We start from the raw sequence: 18,083 nt of genomic DNA on the forward strand, positions 1-18,083 counted from the left end.
ATTCTTATCATGTTGACGAACTTCGGGAGGTGATTTGTGACTTCAGAGCACGATCGGAATGGATTTTGGAGTTGTAGAGGAGATTTAGGCTTGAATTGACGAAATTGATATTTTGGCAATTTCAGGTTGATAGACGAGATTTTGATATAAGGGTCGGAATGGAATTCCGAGAGTTGCAATAGCTTCGTTGTGTCATTTGGGATGTGTGTGCAAAATTTCAGGTCATTCAGACGAGATTTGATAGACTTTTTGAGCGAAAGCATAATTTAAGAGTTCTTGCAGTTCTTAGGCTTGAATCCTATGTTAAATTGGTGATTTGATGTTGTTGTAAGCGTTCCGAAGTGTTGGACAAGTTTGAACGATGTCATGGGATGTGTTGGTACAATTAGTTTGAAGTTTCGGGGGTCCCCGGTAGGTTCCGGGATGTTTTAGGCCGAAAATCATAGCTGTAGCAGATCTAGGAGGGTTGCAGGCCTCGGAAACCACCCGCGCGGTCCGCACAAAAAGAAGTGCGGCCGCGGTATGTGCTGTGCGGACCGCACAAAAAGAAGTGCAGCCACGGTAGGTGTCATGCGGACCGCACAAAATGGTGTGCGACAGCAGTGGGGAATGATTTACTAGTCCTACTTCGGAAGCTCATATCGTTTGATCTACAAGGAATTTCGAGATGGTTCAAAAACAAAAGTTGTATCCCTTCATGTCTAGTTTCCAGAAAAGTAAGGATATCACAATTTATACATCTATAGAAAAAGTTATGGCTAAAATACTAAGGCCTGTTACTGCAGAGGAAGGCCTGTGTGGCCGCGGTTGTTTTTGCGCGGACCGCACTGGCTTGTGCGGACTGCGGTCGATTTGGTGCGGCCTGCGGAGGCTGAAATCTGAGGGGTACTCTATAAATACGAGGTTTTGGGTTTTATTTAATATTTTGACCTAGAGAGCTCGAATTTTGGCGATTTTTCGAAGTTTTTTCAAGAAATTCATCGGGGTAAGTGATTTTAACTAATATTTGGCTAGAATACATGAATATATCACTGAATTCATCATTTAATTCGTGATTTGAGAAGAAAATTGTGAAACCTTTCAAAAATATAAAATGATAATTTGAAGGACCAAATGGTATCAGAATTGGATAATTTTGGTATGGTTAGACTCGTGAGGGTATGAAGATTCTAAAAATGTAAATTTTACCTAATTCTGAGACGTGGGCCCGGGGCTCGGGTTTTGCTAATTTCGGGATTTTTGATATTTTTCGAATGTTTTCACTTAGGCTTTGTTCCCTTAGCATATTGTGACGTATTCGTTCTGATTTTGGATAGATTCGACGCTCGTAGAGGCCAATTCGAGGGGCAAAGATGTCGCGAGCTAGAGAATTAGCCGGTTCGAGGTGAGTAATGATTGTAAATGATGTTCTAAGGGTTTGAAACCCCGGATTGCACATCGTAATGCTATATTGAGGCAAGATACGCGCTGGATGATGAGCGTGAGGTCTTTTACTACTGGGGATTGTGACTTGGTCCGTCTCGATTAATGATTTTACCGCGTATTTGACTGAAATTCATTTGTTATCATTATGATTTAGGCTGATTACCATATTTGGGATTCGTGCCAACTATTTGAACCATTCGGGGATTTTTATCACTGTTTCCTCACTACTTGACTTATTATTTGAACTCAGTCCTGTTGATATCTACTGTTTTACAAACTCAGCCACTTTTACTCAGATTTGAAACTTAAATGATATTTCTACATCATGTTTTGGGCTTAGAACTACTGTTTTACTAATGCCCAAGGGGCTTGTGATGATTTTTGGACTGAGTGAGGCCGAGGGCCATATGTGAGGATATGCTGAGTGATATGAGGCCGATGGCCTGTGATACTTTATATGCCACGAGGTGGCTTGAGTGATGTGAGGCCGAGTGCCGAGTGATGATGCCACGAGGTGGGTTTATATAGCGCTTGGGCCATAAGGGGCCCCTCCGGAGTCTGCACACCCATAGTGAGCGCGAGTACCCATTATGATCTGAGAGTGAGCCCGATGGGCTGATACTGTACTGAGAGTGAGCCCGAGGGGCTGATACTGTACTGAGAGTGAGCCCGAGGGGATGATACTGTTCTGAGCAATTGATACTGTGCCCGAGGGGAGGATTTCTACTTGTTATTTACCTGTTAAATTACTTGTTTTACTTGTTTTAAAAAGGAATATCATTTAATTTCTTCACTGATTTACTACTTTAAGTGATTTTACTGCTTGATATGGAATTACTTTGTGCCTTTACGTGTTTTTATACTTTCAGCCATTATTTATAATTATTACTCACTGAGTCGGAGTACTCACATTACTCCCTGCACCATGCGTGCAGATTCAAGCATCGCAGAGTCCGCTCCTGAGTGCTGATTCTCCCAGTTCAGGCAGTGATTCGGAGACTACGAAGTAGCTGTTGGCATTCACAGCCCCGTGCCTCCCTTATCTTAACATTTTCATGTTTTTAGAACTATTGTATCGGATTTAGTGTTCAGTAGACTTGTAACTGTATTTCTTAGTTGCTCATGACTTGTGACACCCCGGTTTAGGCTGTATCGGGATGGTTTCCACTGTTGTTATCATTAAATTTTCGCAATCTATGGATATTATATTTTGTTTATTACTGTTTATGATAATTAACTGCTTAAAGAGGTGTTCCGTTTTGGTCTGGCTGACCTTGTCTTCACAAGAGGTGCCATCACGACCGAGTTCGGGAATTGGGTCGTGACATGGAGAGTATTAATGCACGAAGGGTGATGTCATGCCATGTTTTGTTAGTGTTAATGCACGAAGGGTGATGTCGTGCCATATTGTGAGTGTTAATGCATGAAGGGTGATGTCATGCTATGTTGTGAGTGTTACTGCACGAAGGATGATGTCGTGCCATGTTATGAGAGAGTTAATGCACGAATGGTGATGCTGTGCCGTTTCTATTAAATCATATGGTGAGGTTGAGAGAAAAAGCACGAAGAGTGATGCCTAGCATTTTCCTTTACTGTGATTACTTGTTCCTATCTGTTCAAGGCATATTGGTGGATTAAGTTCTTATTACTGCTGTGATTCTTTATGTTATGATCCCCTCAGCATGTCCCTTTCCCGATATTACTTATCTCGTTCTTTCATTGCTGTTATTAGTACATATACTGTTAAATTGCACAGGTTTATTTGTGGGTATTTTGTCTTAGCTTCGTCACTACTTCGCCGAGGTTAGGCTCGACACTTACCAGTACATGGGGTCGATTGTAATGATACTGTACTTTGCACTTCTTGTGCAGATTTTGATATTGGTCCTAGTTGATTGAAAGGCATAACAGCTCGGACCGGACCACTGAAGACTCAAGGTAGATCTGTCGGCGTTCACAGACCTTAAAGTCCCCGTCTATCTTTTCTGTTTTATTGTTTCTTTCCTTCAAACAGTTGTACTTCTTTCAGACTTTTATTTGTAGTAAATCCTAGAATATTCGTGACTTGTGACTCCAGATCCGGGTAGTAGTACACATATTGAGACTGTTATAAAATTTTGCATTCACTTTAACTCGTTGTAGCTTATTTGTTGTTAATTACTGAAATGTATAAGAATTGGCTTAATGATTCTCTAACGTTGGCTGCCTAGCAAATGAATGTTAGGTGCCATCACGGTCCCGATGGTGGGAACTTTGGGTCGTGACAGTAAGAAAGACTGGCCAACATGAATATGGTGTCGCAGATATAGAAAAAATCATGAAGCCATTCGTACACAAACCTAACCGAATGTTCCTTGGTTCACTAGCATAATCTGGATATGTCTTATCAAAGTGCTTCCAAGCTTCTCCATTTGAAGGATGATACTTAACACCAGATGGTCTTTTATTTTCAAAGTGACATCTTGTATGAGGAACATAACTCATCGACACATATATCTCTTTAACCTAGGTATAAGAGCCAAATAATGCATCGCATTCACGAGAACCATAATCCTGCTGGAAAGCCTCTTGAAACGAGGGTTTTCACAGAATTTACAACTTTCTAAAACCAATCTGTTTGCCTTATAGAAATCAACAGGTAAGTTGATATTTGGGTCAACTAGTTCACTTATATGATCAATGAAAGAGTACATGGCCGCATGAGAAATATTTCAATCAGATTTGATACTTAGAAATCTAACCGCAACAGACAGCTTAGAGTGCCGACTTCCTTCGCGTAGTGGACGACTAGCTTTCTCTAACTGTTCATAAAAATATTTTGCATCATCATTAGGAGTTTGTACAACATTTTCATTGGGCTCACCCCCGGAGTGCATCCCAAGAGCATCCGTAACTATATCCTGAATTCTAGAATCATGATTTCTATTCTCCACCGACCTACTACTTTCACCAACAACCATGTTATAAAATATTTCACGGCTACCATCGATCTCTCCATAATTAGTTCACACAAAGTAATTCTCTATAAACCCCTTCCTATAAAGATGGAGCTTAATTCTTTAGTTTATTTAAACTTCACATAATCGCACTTAACACAAGGACACCTAATTACTCCTTCAATTTGGTATGATGAAAGTGACATTGCATATCTAATAAAGTCATCAACCCCTTCTACAGAATCCTTCCCCAATCCCCGCCGATTAGGATAATTCCTATTGTGCATCCAAGTATGATGTTCCATCTATACAAATAAAACAAAAATAATTAAGATATTTCCATGATTATTAGAACTACTTAATTTATTCTACAATTATAAATTATTTATATTATTTTTAGTTAATTAAGATAATTATTTCTTACTAATTACACCAAAATTAAATTATAGTAAATTTAACTAATTATGATTCATTCAATTTAAACATAAACTCTAAGTTCAATTCATATTCAAAAGGTTCATCATTTATCCCTTAAAGCTCAATTCATATCCAAAAAGTTCAACCATTACCCCTAAAAGTTTAATTCATATCCTAAAAATTCAACCCATACTCTAAACAATTCAATTAACCTCACAAAACATACGCTCTATCCAAAAAGTTTAACACTTACCCCTAAAAGTTAAATTTATACCCTAAAAGTTTAATTCATAAGAACAAATCCTAAAAGCTCAATCAATTCAAATTTAAACATTCAATTCCTAACCAAACTACTCAAGTCAATACTAACTTAACATTCAATCTACATCCTACTAATCAATTCAATTCAATTTTAACAAGACTTAAACCCTAGATTTCAATAAAATTCAAAGTTAAACAATAATTTACTAATTAATAAAATATTAAAATCATACAAATAATGTAAGTTCAAATCAAAACCTGGAATTTTTAGGAGGTGGAGGAGGGGGGCAAAGGCGGAAGTGGAGGCAGTAGCAGCGACGTTGGCAACGACGGGGATAGTGGAGACTTGGGGTTGCATGGAGTGGGGAATGGGATATGTATGAGGGAGAAGAGAAGGAGCAACGGAAAGGTGGGCTGTGGGTGTGAGGGAGAAAAGAGTGAGAGTTAGAAAATTCTGAGAAGAGAAGAAGAGAAATGAGGGGGAAACCCTGTATTTCAGATATGAAATTAAAGGTATCGACCGACGTCGATTGGTATACTTAAGTGACTGTTGACTGTGTTTGACCACGGTTAATCGATCGATTTCGGCCGGTTATCTTTAAAAAAAAACCTAAATTAATTTTTTTGAGTTATTATTTCTTAAAAAATTATAAACTTTTAAAAATAATTATAAGCTATAAGTATATATATTTTATTCACATATATATTTACTAATAAATAATTATAAATTATAAGCATAATCTTTATAAATAAGTATGTTAACTAAATACTTTTGATAAACTATAAACATATATTTTATTCACACATATATATAATTAATCAATCATAATAAATAAATAAAGGTATATATATGTGATATTTATTTTATTCGAATTTCACGTTTCGTCTTATATACTCATTCATTTTATAACTAATTACAAGTCACATAGATTAATAAATATCGGTCAAGACATTTTACCTTTTGTATTCATCTATCTAACTTAATTTTCTAAGTTATAATTAAGTATATGAGTCATTTCACACACACACATTATACTGTAATTGATGATCAATCACATACATTACTACGCATGAAAACTTGATCAATTGATGAATTGGTAAACCTATATTATTGTATTTTAAATATGTTAGTCGATTGTTATGTTAACTCGTTTACTTAATGCTAATAGCTTCTTTCGTTTATTTTTTTGATACACATATATATATGCCAAAGAAGTTTAGTATTGTTCTATATTTCATTCATTCATCACTAATAATGCATGACATTGATTAGTCATTATAGGTTGAGAGGTTTTGTTTTTAATATTCATGGATATAGGCCGAGACGTTTTATTTTTAATACTCATCGATTCATCTAAGTAAATTATAAGTCGATGAATCAAATTATAAATAGATATATTTGATGATGATCAGTTATATATACTAATTAGATTATTGCTTCTTCACAAGTCTATCCCCAAAGAACCCTACCCTATAGCCCAAGCACTTCGCGTTCTTAGATGCGACTATATACACACACACACACCTCTCTCTCTCTCTCGCTTCGTCGTACTACTTTAACTATATATAGCTTGTTATAGTATATGTTAGTGCATTTATTATTTGTATTATAAAATAAAGAGTTAACGGATTATATTTATGTTATTTAGATAGTAAATTTTAATGTGATTTAAAAGTTTGACCATGTTTGACCTATGAGCCGACTGAAGTTGGTCGGTTATTTTTCAGAAATCACAGCTACCGACCAAAGTTGGTCGGTAAAATCTTCTCCTGTAATAACCGACCGACTTTGGTCATAACTTTAACTATAAATTTTATAAAATATTTTAAATAATAATATAATTATTAAAATTTAAAAATATGGGTCTACCTAACCGACCAATGTTGATCGGTAATCAAAAAGATGATTTGACTAAGCAAGTCTGACCATTGCGGTCAAATGTTTGACTAATATATCGATCGATTTCGGTCGGTATGTAATTTAAAAAAGTATAAAATATATTTTGGTAGTTTCCATTTGCTTTGGACGGTATTTTAGTTGCTTTTGTTGACCGACCAACATTGGTCGGTACCCCTTGGTTGAATTTTATCGGATTTCTAGTAGTGGTACATAATAAACAAAAAATAATTTCTATTTATAGAAGAAAGGAAGTAGCTGTGAGGCTTTTCAGGAAGTAGTTGCGACTTTTTTCTTGGGCTGCTTGTAAGCTGTCTGCATTTGGGGTGCTTATTGGGCGAATTGAGCATATATTTACGCTAATAATTTGGCTTATCGGTTTATAAATATAGTAATCCACTAGCAAACCAATAAGACATCAGACAGATTGGTATCGGATTAACGATTATCCCGCGGCTTATCAGATTAGCGATTGAGGAAACATTTGGAGTAAACATCACATCTATTTTGTCTTTGCAATGATTCTGAATGAAGTAAATGAAACCCTTTGTATTGAAAACTGAACTAACTGAGTAAGACTAGAAAATAGAAATTGAACCCCAATAAAGATGCTCTTCAAAGATGAACTAACTGATTAAAGCTAAAATTTCTTGAATTTGCTTCGTCATTGCAAATCAAATTCATTCAAAGCTGAAGCTAGTTATAGTGTTTGGGTAACAAGATTATCAACCACCTTTAGCTTAATCATATATAATGTATATATGGAAGTAGTAGACTAGTAGTACTACTTCGCCCCAACTAACTTAAATCCAATCCTACATCAAGGTCTACATCTATTACTAGATCACGACGGGTTCCATATACCTAGGACCAACCAATAAATATTACTTTATATATAGGGGTAAAAGTATAAATATTAAAATACTTCACGGGTTAACGGTTTATCCAATAAGGAAATTGAATAATCCGCCCTAAAATATAATTATAAAATTTTAATCTGTTCACCAACCATTACCCCGATAACCCGATACCAATAAGCCAATAAGCCAATAAGCCTTTTTGCGATTCGATTAACGGTTATGGTTCAATTTTGAACAACCCTAGTGTGCATGAGCTGCTCGCAACTTGCCTATTTAATAAGAAGCTACTGCAAGTCATTTCATTAAGTTGCTTGTAACCTGCCTTCATCAGCTCCTTGTAGATAAACTTCAATGAGGTATTAATGGATAATTTTCTGTAGGAAGATTATCTACAACAGAGTAATAAATAGACATTCACAATATAACATTTTCATAACATAGTAATGCTTTTAGAGGCTCGTTCTAGAAGTAAGGGAGGCAAATGGGCGGGTCGTGTGAGATATGGACGTGTCGAAAAATGGGTAATGTAAAAATAGATAAATTATCCGACCCGACCCATATTTAATATAGATAAAAAATGGGTTAACATACGGATAAGATAATATAAGATAACCATATTATCCATATAATCCAATTTGAATCTTTGCAAATGTAAAAGTTAAAACCATTGGTAATTCATTTTTCGAGTGGATAGTATATATCTTATCAATATTTGACCCATTTTTAAATAAATAACTACCTTTTAATCCATTTTTCCATCAGTATATTACTTACAACCATTTTAATTGAAAGTATATGAAAAAAATATCAATAATGAGGATATGTTAAAGAAAATGTTTTCTAACTTAAATTGCTCAATACTTTGAAAAAATGTACACTTGGTAGGCGTTTGGACATAAAAATTATAATTTAAAAAAACAAGTAATATTTGGATTTTTTTATATAAAATTTTTATGGACAAGCGGCCGGCGCCTTAGTGCTTCCTCCACATACTTCCTTTCCATTTTCCCCTTCTTTGCTCATTCTGTGTCTTGTCTAAAGAAAGGACTATTATGTCTATTATAATTGGGCAATTCATTTGCTCAGGAGAGGTCATTTTTAATGCCTTCACTCGTCAGGTCTGACGCAAACTTGCCTCTATGGAGAACCAATCAAAGAGAAAAGAAATAAACCATTTTTTGGCCTTCTCCTTTTCTTTAAATAAATTAAAAAATAAAAGTAGGCTAAAAGATGGTATATTTCCTTATTGAAGGAACCAAGAGAAAGACGAAAAAAGCATACAGAGAAAACGTAGAAGTCGAGGCAGAGACCTCTGTCTGTGCATCAAATTATTCTTAACTGAATATTAAATACTCCCTTCTACAGTAAACCACTTAGTCTACAAAGGGCGGGAATGAATCTCAGATTAATTTCAAAATAAACAAACAAAAAAAGAAAGCGTAAAAAAAAGGTGCTATGAAAAAAGTGTAGACTCTGCGGTGTTTCCATTCTGCATCACATGCGCTTGCTCTTGGGTCCTTTTCGGTATTCGAAAATATTAGCTTCAAAACCAGAGGAAAACACATTAAAAACTGTCTGAAAAGAATAAAATAATCCATTTTTCCTTTAATGCATAGAGCGTTCCTTCCTCTGTCGTTGGAGTAATTGTTACCTAAACACTTTAACTGACATTCCACACATCTTTGACTGAGTTGGTCTTTTAATTTGTTCTGCAGTTCTGTTATCTCAACACCCACTAAAGCCAAACTCTTCTTCTTTCAAATACAGTGGTTAATAGTATTGGTTCCAACTTCCCATTTGATTTTCTTCGTCTACACTCAGGTGTGCTGTTTTCTTCTTTGTTTCTTTTTTTTAGTTATTCGTTTGAACAAACCTGGATCTAATTTCATTGGGTATTCGTAGATCGTTTTGTTCTGGCCATTTTTCTGTTGCTCGAGGAATGTCATTTTAGTCATTCCTTCATGTTCCTGTCCTTATTGTTAATGTAATATATATGGAGCTAGGATTTTGAGTTTATAGTTATAGAACACTTGGTTCTGAATAAATTATTTATGCATCTTAAATGGATCATTTAACACAAATATATGGTCTGAGGCTCTGTGAGCCAAGGTTTTGTTGAAGCGGAACTGTAGCTCCGCCTAGGGGGTTTGTGTTGTCATTTTGGAGATTTGGTGGATTCTTTGGGATGAGTGCTTTTTATTGTATAATTTGAGTAATGGGGTCTTTTGCTTTGTTGAAATGTTTATATTTTTTGGTATGTTTGGTTTCAGTTCTAGTATTTGAGTACAAGATACATATTCATTAGTGGAGTGGATTCAAAGGAAAGCTGAAAGAATGCGAAGCCAAGTTATCTTTTTGTTTGTTGAATGACTACAGCCGTAAATGAATATTTTTTTCGTCTAGGAAGGGTTGTAAATCAAAAGTGTTTTGCTTCCTCTCGCTTCTCAGTTGTTATCTGGACCGCTTACCAGAAAAGTTTTCTGTTTGGTCATTTAATTAGTATTGAATAGTGGTGTCAATTATATGCAGGTGGACATTGAGGGATGAGGTTGTAGGAGATTTAGTTTGTTTATTGAGATGGAAAAGAGGAATTGGTTGTGGAAAAGAAGACCTTCTGAGAAGAGCAGCGCTGAAACTGAGAGTTGTGGTTCATTGTCATCACATTCAGAGAGACACTCTGATGAGAAGGTACAAGCCAAAAAAAGAGGTTCTCATTGTTCATAGGTTGTCTTGACACTCTTATAATTAGTCGTGCTGATATGAAGAAGGCTAACCTCGTCACACACTTGATAAAATACATTGCTGATTTCTCACAGCTACATACTTAAAGCTTTATATGAATGATTTCAAACTGATAATGGTTGAACGAAATATGCTGCTCACATTTTCATAGTTAAGAAGTGTTAAAAGTTAAACTATGTATTAAATTTATGCACTTGTGTAAATTTTAAGTTTTTATCAACTTAAGATCAATATTCAAAGATTCCAGTTCTGAAGCCATGCATCTCAGATCCAATATAGGTGTGAAAGACTTCAGCATGGAGCTGATTATGTCAGTCCCACATATAGTTAAGCAGCCAAAAACATCTTTCATTATCTGTGAAGAGTATCTATTTAGAGAAAGAATAATGATTGGCAGTTCGCTTAATTTGCATTTTGCATTGTACTAGCTAAGTATAATAATAATGGACACATCCCAAACTTGATACCGTTGTGTGCCACACTCCTAGTCTGGAGATCAATGTACAAGTTAGAAGCTATTCAGTGCTGGAAGGAGATGGTGTACAGAGAAAGTGCCAGAGGTTTTCATAAATGACTGATGCTGTGTACTTAGATTCAAGGACTATAGTCTTGAAACATTAGCAGTGAATGTTTCTGCTTTTGACAAGTAATTCTAATTCAAAAGCAATTCTAATGCAAAAACAGAAGGACTCCAAAAAGGGGCAAAAGATTATAAATGCGGGTGCATAAACATAGAGTAGGCAAAACCGCAAAAGTTAGAAATGTCAAAGCCAATCAACCAAATGTTAATCATGTTACCTGTAAGTCCTTGAGAGCAAAAGTATGTCCCCTCAAGTAATTTTCTTCCTGATATTGCCGTCATTCACCTGTTATCATTATTTATGCCACGCTCCTGGCGCCTTTACTCCTGTTTTGTTTTCTGCTTGTCTCTTCTTCCTGGTTTTTTCCTGTCTGTGCTTCTTGTTGACTTGAATTTTCTCACTTCAACTCTTGCAACTCTCTGCTATTTGAAGCAGGATGCATTAAAAGAAACTCCAGATCATGACAACCAGTCACCGGAAGTAACCTCAAAAGCTGTAACTATTGATCATGAAGCAAAGGAAAGTCCTAGGAAGTTGATAGAAAAGTTATCAGCTGCTCTAGTCAATGTTAGTGCCAAAGAAGACTTAGTTAAACAGCATGTTAAAGTAGCAGAAGAAGCTGTTGCAGGTATCTTCCACCATGTCCTTTCTTCCGCAGTTCTGAATGCAATCTTAGAAATGGTGTCTAGACGATTTCCAGTGCTTTTGCTGTACATGAATCACATATGGAAATAGTTTTCTGGAACTTGAGCGTCTTTCTTTGCCTTCCAATCAATCATGTATTTTTTTCTCTTGATTAGTTCCATGTTCTTTTTGTACTATTTTGTAGGTTGGGAAAAGGCAGAAAATGAGGTTGCAGTTTTAAAGCAGCAACTCGAGGCAGCTGTGCAGCAGAACTTGACTTTGGATGTTCGCGTCAACCATCTTAATGGTGCTCTCAAGGAATGTGTCAGGCAGCTAAGACAAGCGAGAGATGAGCAGGAGCAAAGAATTCAGGATGCTGTGGAAGAGAAGAAAAAAGAATGGGAGGCTGCGAAAGGTGCACTTGAAAATCAGCTACTTGAGCTTCAGACACAAGCTGAGGCTAGTGGAACTGGTTCTCCTGTTTCTACTGATCCGGATGTTCTTGTCAGGCTTGAGTGTCTAGAGAAGGAGAACACAGCTCTTAAACTCGACCTTTGTTCTCGTTCAGAGGAGTTGCAAATTACGACCATAGAGCGTGAATTGAGCACCCAAGCAGCTGAAACTGCTAGCAAGCAGCAGCTAGAGAGCATAAAGAAGGTGACCAAGCTTGAAGCCAAGTGTCGAAGACTACAAGCCTTGGCTTGCAAATCATCCCTACTACGTGACCAAAGATCCTTTGATAGCCACATGATGCACAAACTGGAAACAAGTGAATGTGAACAAAGTTGCTCTGATTCATGGGCATCAGCACTAATTGCTGAGCTCGATCAATTTAAGAATGAAAAAGCCATACCTAAAACTCTTGCTGCCCATTCTATGGAAATTGACATGATGGATGATTTTTTGGAGATGGAGAGACTCGCTGCAGTATCTGTGAATAAAGCCACTTCACTTACATGTGATGCTGTCGCCCATGACTCCCCAATTGAAGAGAATCCCCTTGCAGCAGAGTGTGAGGCCATTTCACAAAGGGTAGCCGAATTAGAACAAAAGCTGGAGAAGATTAAGGCAGAGAAAGCTGAACTGGAGAATGCTTTATGTGAGAGCGAAGGTGCCCTTAAGGTGTCCGACTTGCAGCTTAAGGAAGCTCAAATCAAGATAGAAGAGCTGCAGAAGGAGCTAGATGTAGTGAATGAGTCGAAAGAGTTGCTAGAGGTTCAACTCTTTGGCATGGAAGTAGAAGCACGGACTATGTCAACAAATATTGATTCTTTAAAGACAGAAGTTGAAAGAGAACGATCCTTGTCATCTGCTCTTAAGGTGTCTGACTTGCAGCTTGAGGAAGCTCGAATCAAGATAGAAGAGCTGCAGAAGGTGCTAGATGTAGTGAATGAGTCGAAAGAGTTGCTAGTTGTTCAACTCTTTGGCATGGAAGTAGAAGCACGGACTATGTCAGCAAATATTGATTCTTTAAAGACAGAAGTTGAAAGAGAACGATCCTTGTCATCTGCTCTTAAGGTGTCCGACTTGCAGCTTAAGGAAGCTCAAATCAAGATAGAAGAGATGCAGAAAGAGCTAGATGTAGTGAATGAGTCGAAAGAGTTGCTAGAGGTTCAACTCTTTGGCATGGAAGTAGAAGTGCGGACTATGTCAACAAACATTGATTCTTTAAAGAAAGAAGTTGAAAGAGAACGATCCTTGTCATCTGATATGGAAACTAAGTGCCACGAATTGGAAATTGAACTAAGAAAAAAATCTCAGGATGCTGAACTTCAGAAAGCTTCTAATTCAAATGGTGAATCGAAAATAAAGCAGGTAAGGTTTATCTCAATGATTTCTGTTTCTGTTCTTGGAAAGTCTTGAAACTTTTCTTCTGCATGTGAAGAAAGAAGAAAGAGGAAATAACTTATGAATTATGAACTTTTCTATTTGCAGGAAGACTTAGCTGTAGCTGCTGACAAGCTTGCAGACTGCCAGAAAACAATTGCATCTCTTGGGAAACAGCTTCAGTCACTAGCTACTTTAGAAGATTTCTTGATAGACACTGCAAATCTTCCTGGATTTTCTGGAGGAGGATCAGTTGTGGCTAGAGCTAGCGGAGAGGAATGGAAGTTGCATGTAAATGAGACATTGACCTCAAGACAAAATTCAGATACTACAAAGTTTGAGAATTCTAGTCATTCTATGAATGGAAATGAAGGAGAGTCATCATCTTCTTCGTCATCATCGTCTACTTCATCAGCTACTCAGGTGATCACCTCCAAAAGTAGGAATGGTTTTGGGAAGATGTTTTCTCGAAGCAAAACTGGAATTCAGCTCTAAAATATAAGAGTGGAGTCGGGTCCTAAAATCAATAAAAGATAAATACTAAAATCAAAAAAGGATAAATACAAGAGGAAAGCCAAGATGCAAAAACAAAGTGTTGTCAGTCATCACACAGTCATATGGTTATGTAGTAGGATGGCTAATTAAATTTTGTTTAATTAGATAATATGTGCTATGAAATTCTTGTGAGAGAGTGCATATCTATCAAATGGCATTAGATCATGACTTTCTGGTGCTTTGGCTGTGGTCACCTACCTCCCTCTTTTGTTTTGATCCCTTTAGGTATATATCCAGCTGCTTCTTTTACTCGATTCCCTGAACTCTGGCGTGATGTTATGATGTGATGCTTCCTGCTAGGGGTGTACATGGTTTGGTTTGAGTCATGTTTTCATAAATAGCTAGGAGAATTCCCAATTTGGTTGCAACTTGCATGGCCTCATGTGATCTGTTATTGCTCAGCTCATTTTATTTACAAGATTTCTTTGGATATTGGCTACTCAACTACGCAGTATAAATTTGTGACTATCCTCCACCTGCAATCATACTTGAATGACATGCAATTTCTCCCTTTTTCAATTGGAACGACTTGTGTTCCCCGACCCCTACTTCACCCTCTTGAGCATTTTTCATCTCCTTAATAAGTTTGTGTATTGTACACTGACGCAAAGATTCTAATTTCAAGCTTTCAACTTCTTTAGCATTCCTTTTGTTATGCCCTTGATCTATAATTGCTGTGAGATAGAATGTCAACTCGTGATTTACGGCACTTGATCCAATAGTAGGAAAAACATTTTAATCTGCAAAATAGGAAGTGACAATCAAGTTTTGCCTTTGTTGAGAGCTTGAGAGTAAAGGCTCTGGGGACTACTTAAGTGCGTGTAAGAGAAAAGAAGATTAAAACAAATGGCTTTATGCCATGCTCTTACCAGATACTTGATGCTTTTTGCATTTCCTGTTAAGAAATATATTTCTCTTTCTAAGAGTGGAGGAAGTTTCATCTTCCATTCTCGGACGTCTATTTATTAGTTGCAGTCTTGGAGATTATCTTAACCTTGGATTGGTTGCAGGGCAGTTGATTATGTATTCAATATACAGTAGTTCCTCTGAGGAGTCATTTTTATACATGCTTGCTTGATGTTTTAATGTCCATTCTAATTTTCAATTTCACATTTGAAATTGTATTAATTTCTCGCATTCTGTTGCCAGTTGCATTCATGAAGTTAGTATTTACAAATTGATAGTTGTTTCCTCAATAGGTGGAGTTGTCATTTCTTCTTTTGACTCATATTGCCATGTTCTGTTGGTTGGATATCCAACAACGATACTGATGATGTTTCAGTGCTGTCATGATTCAAGAAACTTTTGGTTTTATGTAACTGTGCTTAAGCTTTTCTTCTTTTAATGCCCAAGTTTTTGTCCCTCATTCTTGTAAATTTGGCATACCAGGTTGGATAAGACTAGGAATGAAGTTATTCGGAATAAAGTGGGAATGACCCATGTGGAAGATAAAATGCGGGAGACAAGGTTGAGACGGTTCGGGCATGTCAATGGGTATTAGGAGGCATAGAGGTAGGTCTAAGAAGTCTTGGGAAGAGGTTATTAGGTAGGATATGGCGCAACTGGAGCTAACCGAGGACATGGCCCTAGATCGGAATGTGTAGATGTCGAGAATTAGGGTAGAAGGCTAGTAAGTAGTCGAGTGTTTCTCTTTGTCTTACCCAGTTCGTTAGCATTAGTGTTAGTATGATATCTTGATATTTTTATACTTCAATACCACACAAGAGGGTCGTTGATTTGTGTGGTGTCCAATTTTTTGCGTGCATAGATTATAGAAGGACCTGGTTCTTCTATGTGTTTCTTATACTACTGTTGCAGAATAATAAATGCAGAAAGTAAAGAACACAATTATTTTTTACGTGAAAAATACCCAACTCAAAAGGTGAAAAAACACCCAGCTCAAAAGGTGAAAAAACACCCGGTAGGATTTTCCCAACACTTCACTAAATTACTGAGCCAAAACAGCGTTTACAAAACTCTTGTAAACTTAAGGATTACCTCTAACCCTTTGTGGAAACTAGCCTCAGACTGTTGCGACAACTTCAAGTTAACTCTAACTTGAATACTACAACTCAAAGTACTTAGTACAAATGCTTCTACAGAAAGCTGAAGCTACAACTCAAAAGTCCTACTGCAATTGACATAGAATAAAAGACAGACACTTGGAACTGGTTCTTCTATCTGGTTCATGTGGCTTCCAACTCGCACACTTGAATCACACAAGAATTGCTTGTAAAATGCCTTGTTATTTTGCTCTCAACTCTCGTTTAACTTCAGCGTTTGTGCGTGTCTGTAAACGAGAATATCCTGAATATCTAGAGTTAGTCGAAAATGATTGTCACGACCCAAATTCCATTATTGGTCGTGATGGTGCCCAACACCGTTGTTAGGCAAGCCAACACTGATCAACTAGTGAGTTCCCATTTTTTTATTACACAATCCCAATATCTAACTTTACTTAAATTTAAAGCATTTGATAAATAATGGATTTTTAAGGTAAGCAAAACGGAAACAACTAAAAGAAATCATAACTATAGAAATACAACCCAAAAATTAAGTATACTAATATGTGCCAATATCTAATGTCACAAGTGTGTGGACAACTAGCAGAATATACAAAAGATGACTATCCTACTATCTGAAATAGAATAGACAGAAACAACAAAAGAGAAACTCCGGTATGCTGCTGAACGGCTTGGAAGCGGGCAGCTCACCGTGAAGTCTCAGTCCAAGTTCAAGTATGCGCGCTGGGCCGGTAACCAGATGCACCTGCCTCAGATCCTGTATAATTAAGTACAGAAGTGTAGTATGAGTACATAAACAATATGTACCCAGTAAATATCCAGTCTAACCTCGAAGAAGTAGTGACGAGGGGTCGACTTGACACTTACTAGGGTCAACAATAATATAATTAAAATGTTATGCTAAGCATGGATATCATGAATAATACTGACAGTTTAATAACAGGAAGTGATAAGTTCTTCTTTCATAAATAAGATTTCAAATTTCAGTCATATCATTTAACCACTTACATTTCAAGGCATTTAAGCAGTATAAATCACAAAGAATTTCCAATAATTAACATGCACAATTATGCCGAGGTCGTACAGTCCGGTCCAACATCATATTAAAATGTGCACTGCCGGAGGGTCGAACGACACGAGCCATAGATGCATCTATTTACAATCGAGGCGCTCGGTCCGATCCACAAATAACAATTTTTTTTCAAGAAAGCACACATTTTCCATTTACAGTCAAGTATTTCATATAAATCCTCAAGTATGTGAGTATAACCTTCTATAATTATTTTATCAATTTCCAGCATAACTTAAGTGATTATAATAGCAAGTAAGGATGCAAGCATTTCAAATATAGCATGATACGAGTCCTAAACTATCCGGACAATAATATAATGGTAGCTACGTACGGACTCTCATCACCACATACGTACGTAGCCCTACAGATAGGTACAAACATTTATTTAGTTCACCTATAGGGTTAATTCCCTCTTACAAGATTAGAAAGAAGACTTACCTCGTCTCAAAGCCTATTTCCCAATTCAAGAACGTGCTCAAACCTCCAAATTTGACGCCAAACGACTCGAAACTAGTCAAATATTATATAAACTAATCAATCTATGCTCAAAAGTTCATAATTCCACCATTTAAGTGATTACTCAACCTAAATTGCAAGATTCCTAAAATTCACCCATGGGCCCACATGCTCGGATTCCAGAAAATTTTAAAGGAAGTTGTTACCTATAACCTTAGGAACACAAATATATGATTTCTACTAAATTCCATAATAAATTTCATGGTTAAATCTCATTTTTATCAAAACCCTAGGTTTTTACCTAAACCCATGATTTTCAGTAATTTACATATTATAATCTACCCATAAACTATGTATTTAACTCACATTGTGTAGAAATTACTTACCTCAAAGTGCTTAGTCGAAA

The 18,083-nt window shown here is 36.6% G+C and overlaps 1 protein-coding gene across 3 annotated transcripts; it reads left to right on the plus strand.

Annotated features, from left to right (window-relative positions):
• The first annotated feature begins 9,143 nt into the window (after nt 1-9,143).
• Nucleotides 9,144-15,812, plus strand: LOC107767556 (filament-like plant protein). 3 transcript variants are annotated; one of them, XM_075219293.1, is made up of 6 exons: nt 9,144-9,617; nt 10,326-10,484; nt 11,552-11,747; nt 11,949-13,558; nt 13,679-13,993; nt 15,515-15,812. In XM_075219293.1, exons 2-6 carry the CDS (start codon nt 10,374-10,376, stop codon nt 15,521-15,523), a joined length of 2,241 nt encoding a protein of 746 aa, XP_075075394.1. In that variant the 5' UTR covers nt 9,144-9,617; nt 10,326-10,373; the 3' UTR covers nt 15,524-15,812. The 3 variants fall into 3 exon arrangements, with proteins under 3 accessions (XP_075075394.1, XP_075075392.1, XP_075075393.1); XM_075219291.1 differs by lacking the exon at nt 15,515-15,812 and having other exon boundaries at nt 9,150-9,617; nt 13,679-14,303; XM_075219292.1 differs by lacking the exon at nt 15,515-15,812 and having other exon boundaries at nt 9,154-9,617; nt 11,555-11,747; nt 13,679-14,303.
• Nucleotides 15,813-18,083: the final 2,271 nt, after the last annotated feature.

The sequence above is a fragment of the Nicotiana tabacum genome, chromosome 8, assembly GCF_000715075.1.
Source record: "Nicotiana tabacum cultivar K326 chromosome 8, ASM71507v2, whole genome shotgun sequence".
NCBI classification, from domain to species: domain Eukaryota; kingdom Viridiplantae; phylum Streptophyta; class Magnoliopsida; order Solanales; family Solanaceae; genus Nicotiana; species Nicotiana tabacum.

Coding starts and splice junctions, on each gene's coding strand:
- LOC107767556 (XM_075219291.1), top strand. CDS start 10,374: ATGGAAAAGAGGAATTGGTTGTGGAAAAGAAGACCTTCTGAGAAGAGC. Junction 10,485..11,551: donor AGAGACACTCTGATGAGAAG/GTACAAGCCAAA, acceptor TGCTATTTGAAG/CAGGATGCATTAAAAGAAAC. Junction 11,748..11,948: donor AGCAGAAGAAGCTGTTGCAG/GTATCTTCCACC, acceptor ACTATTTTGTAG/GTTGGGAAAAGGCAGAAAAT.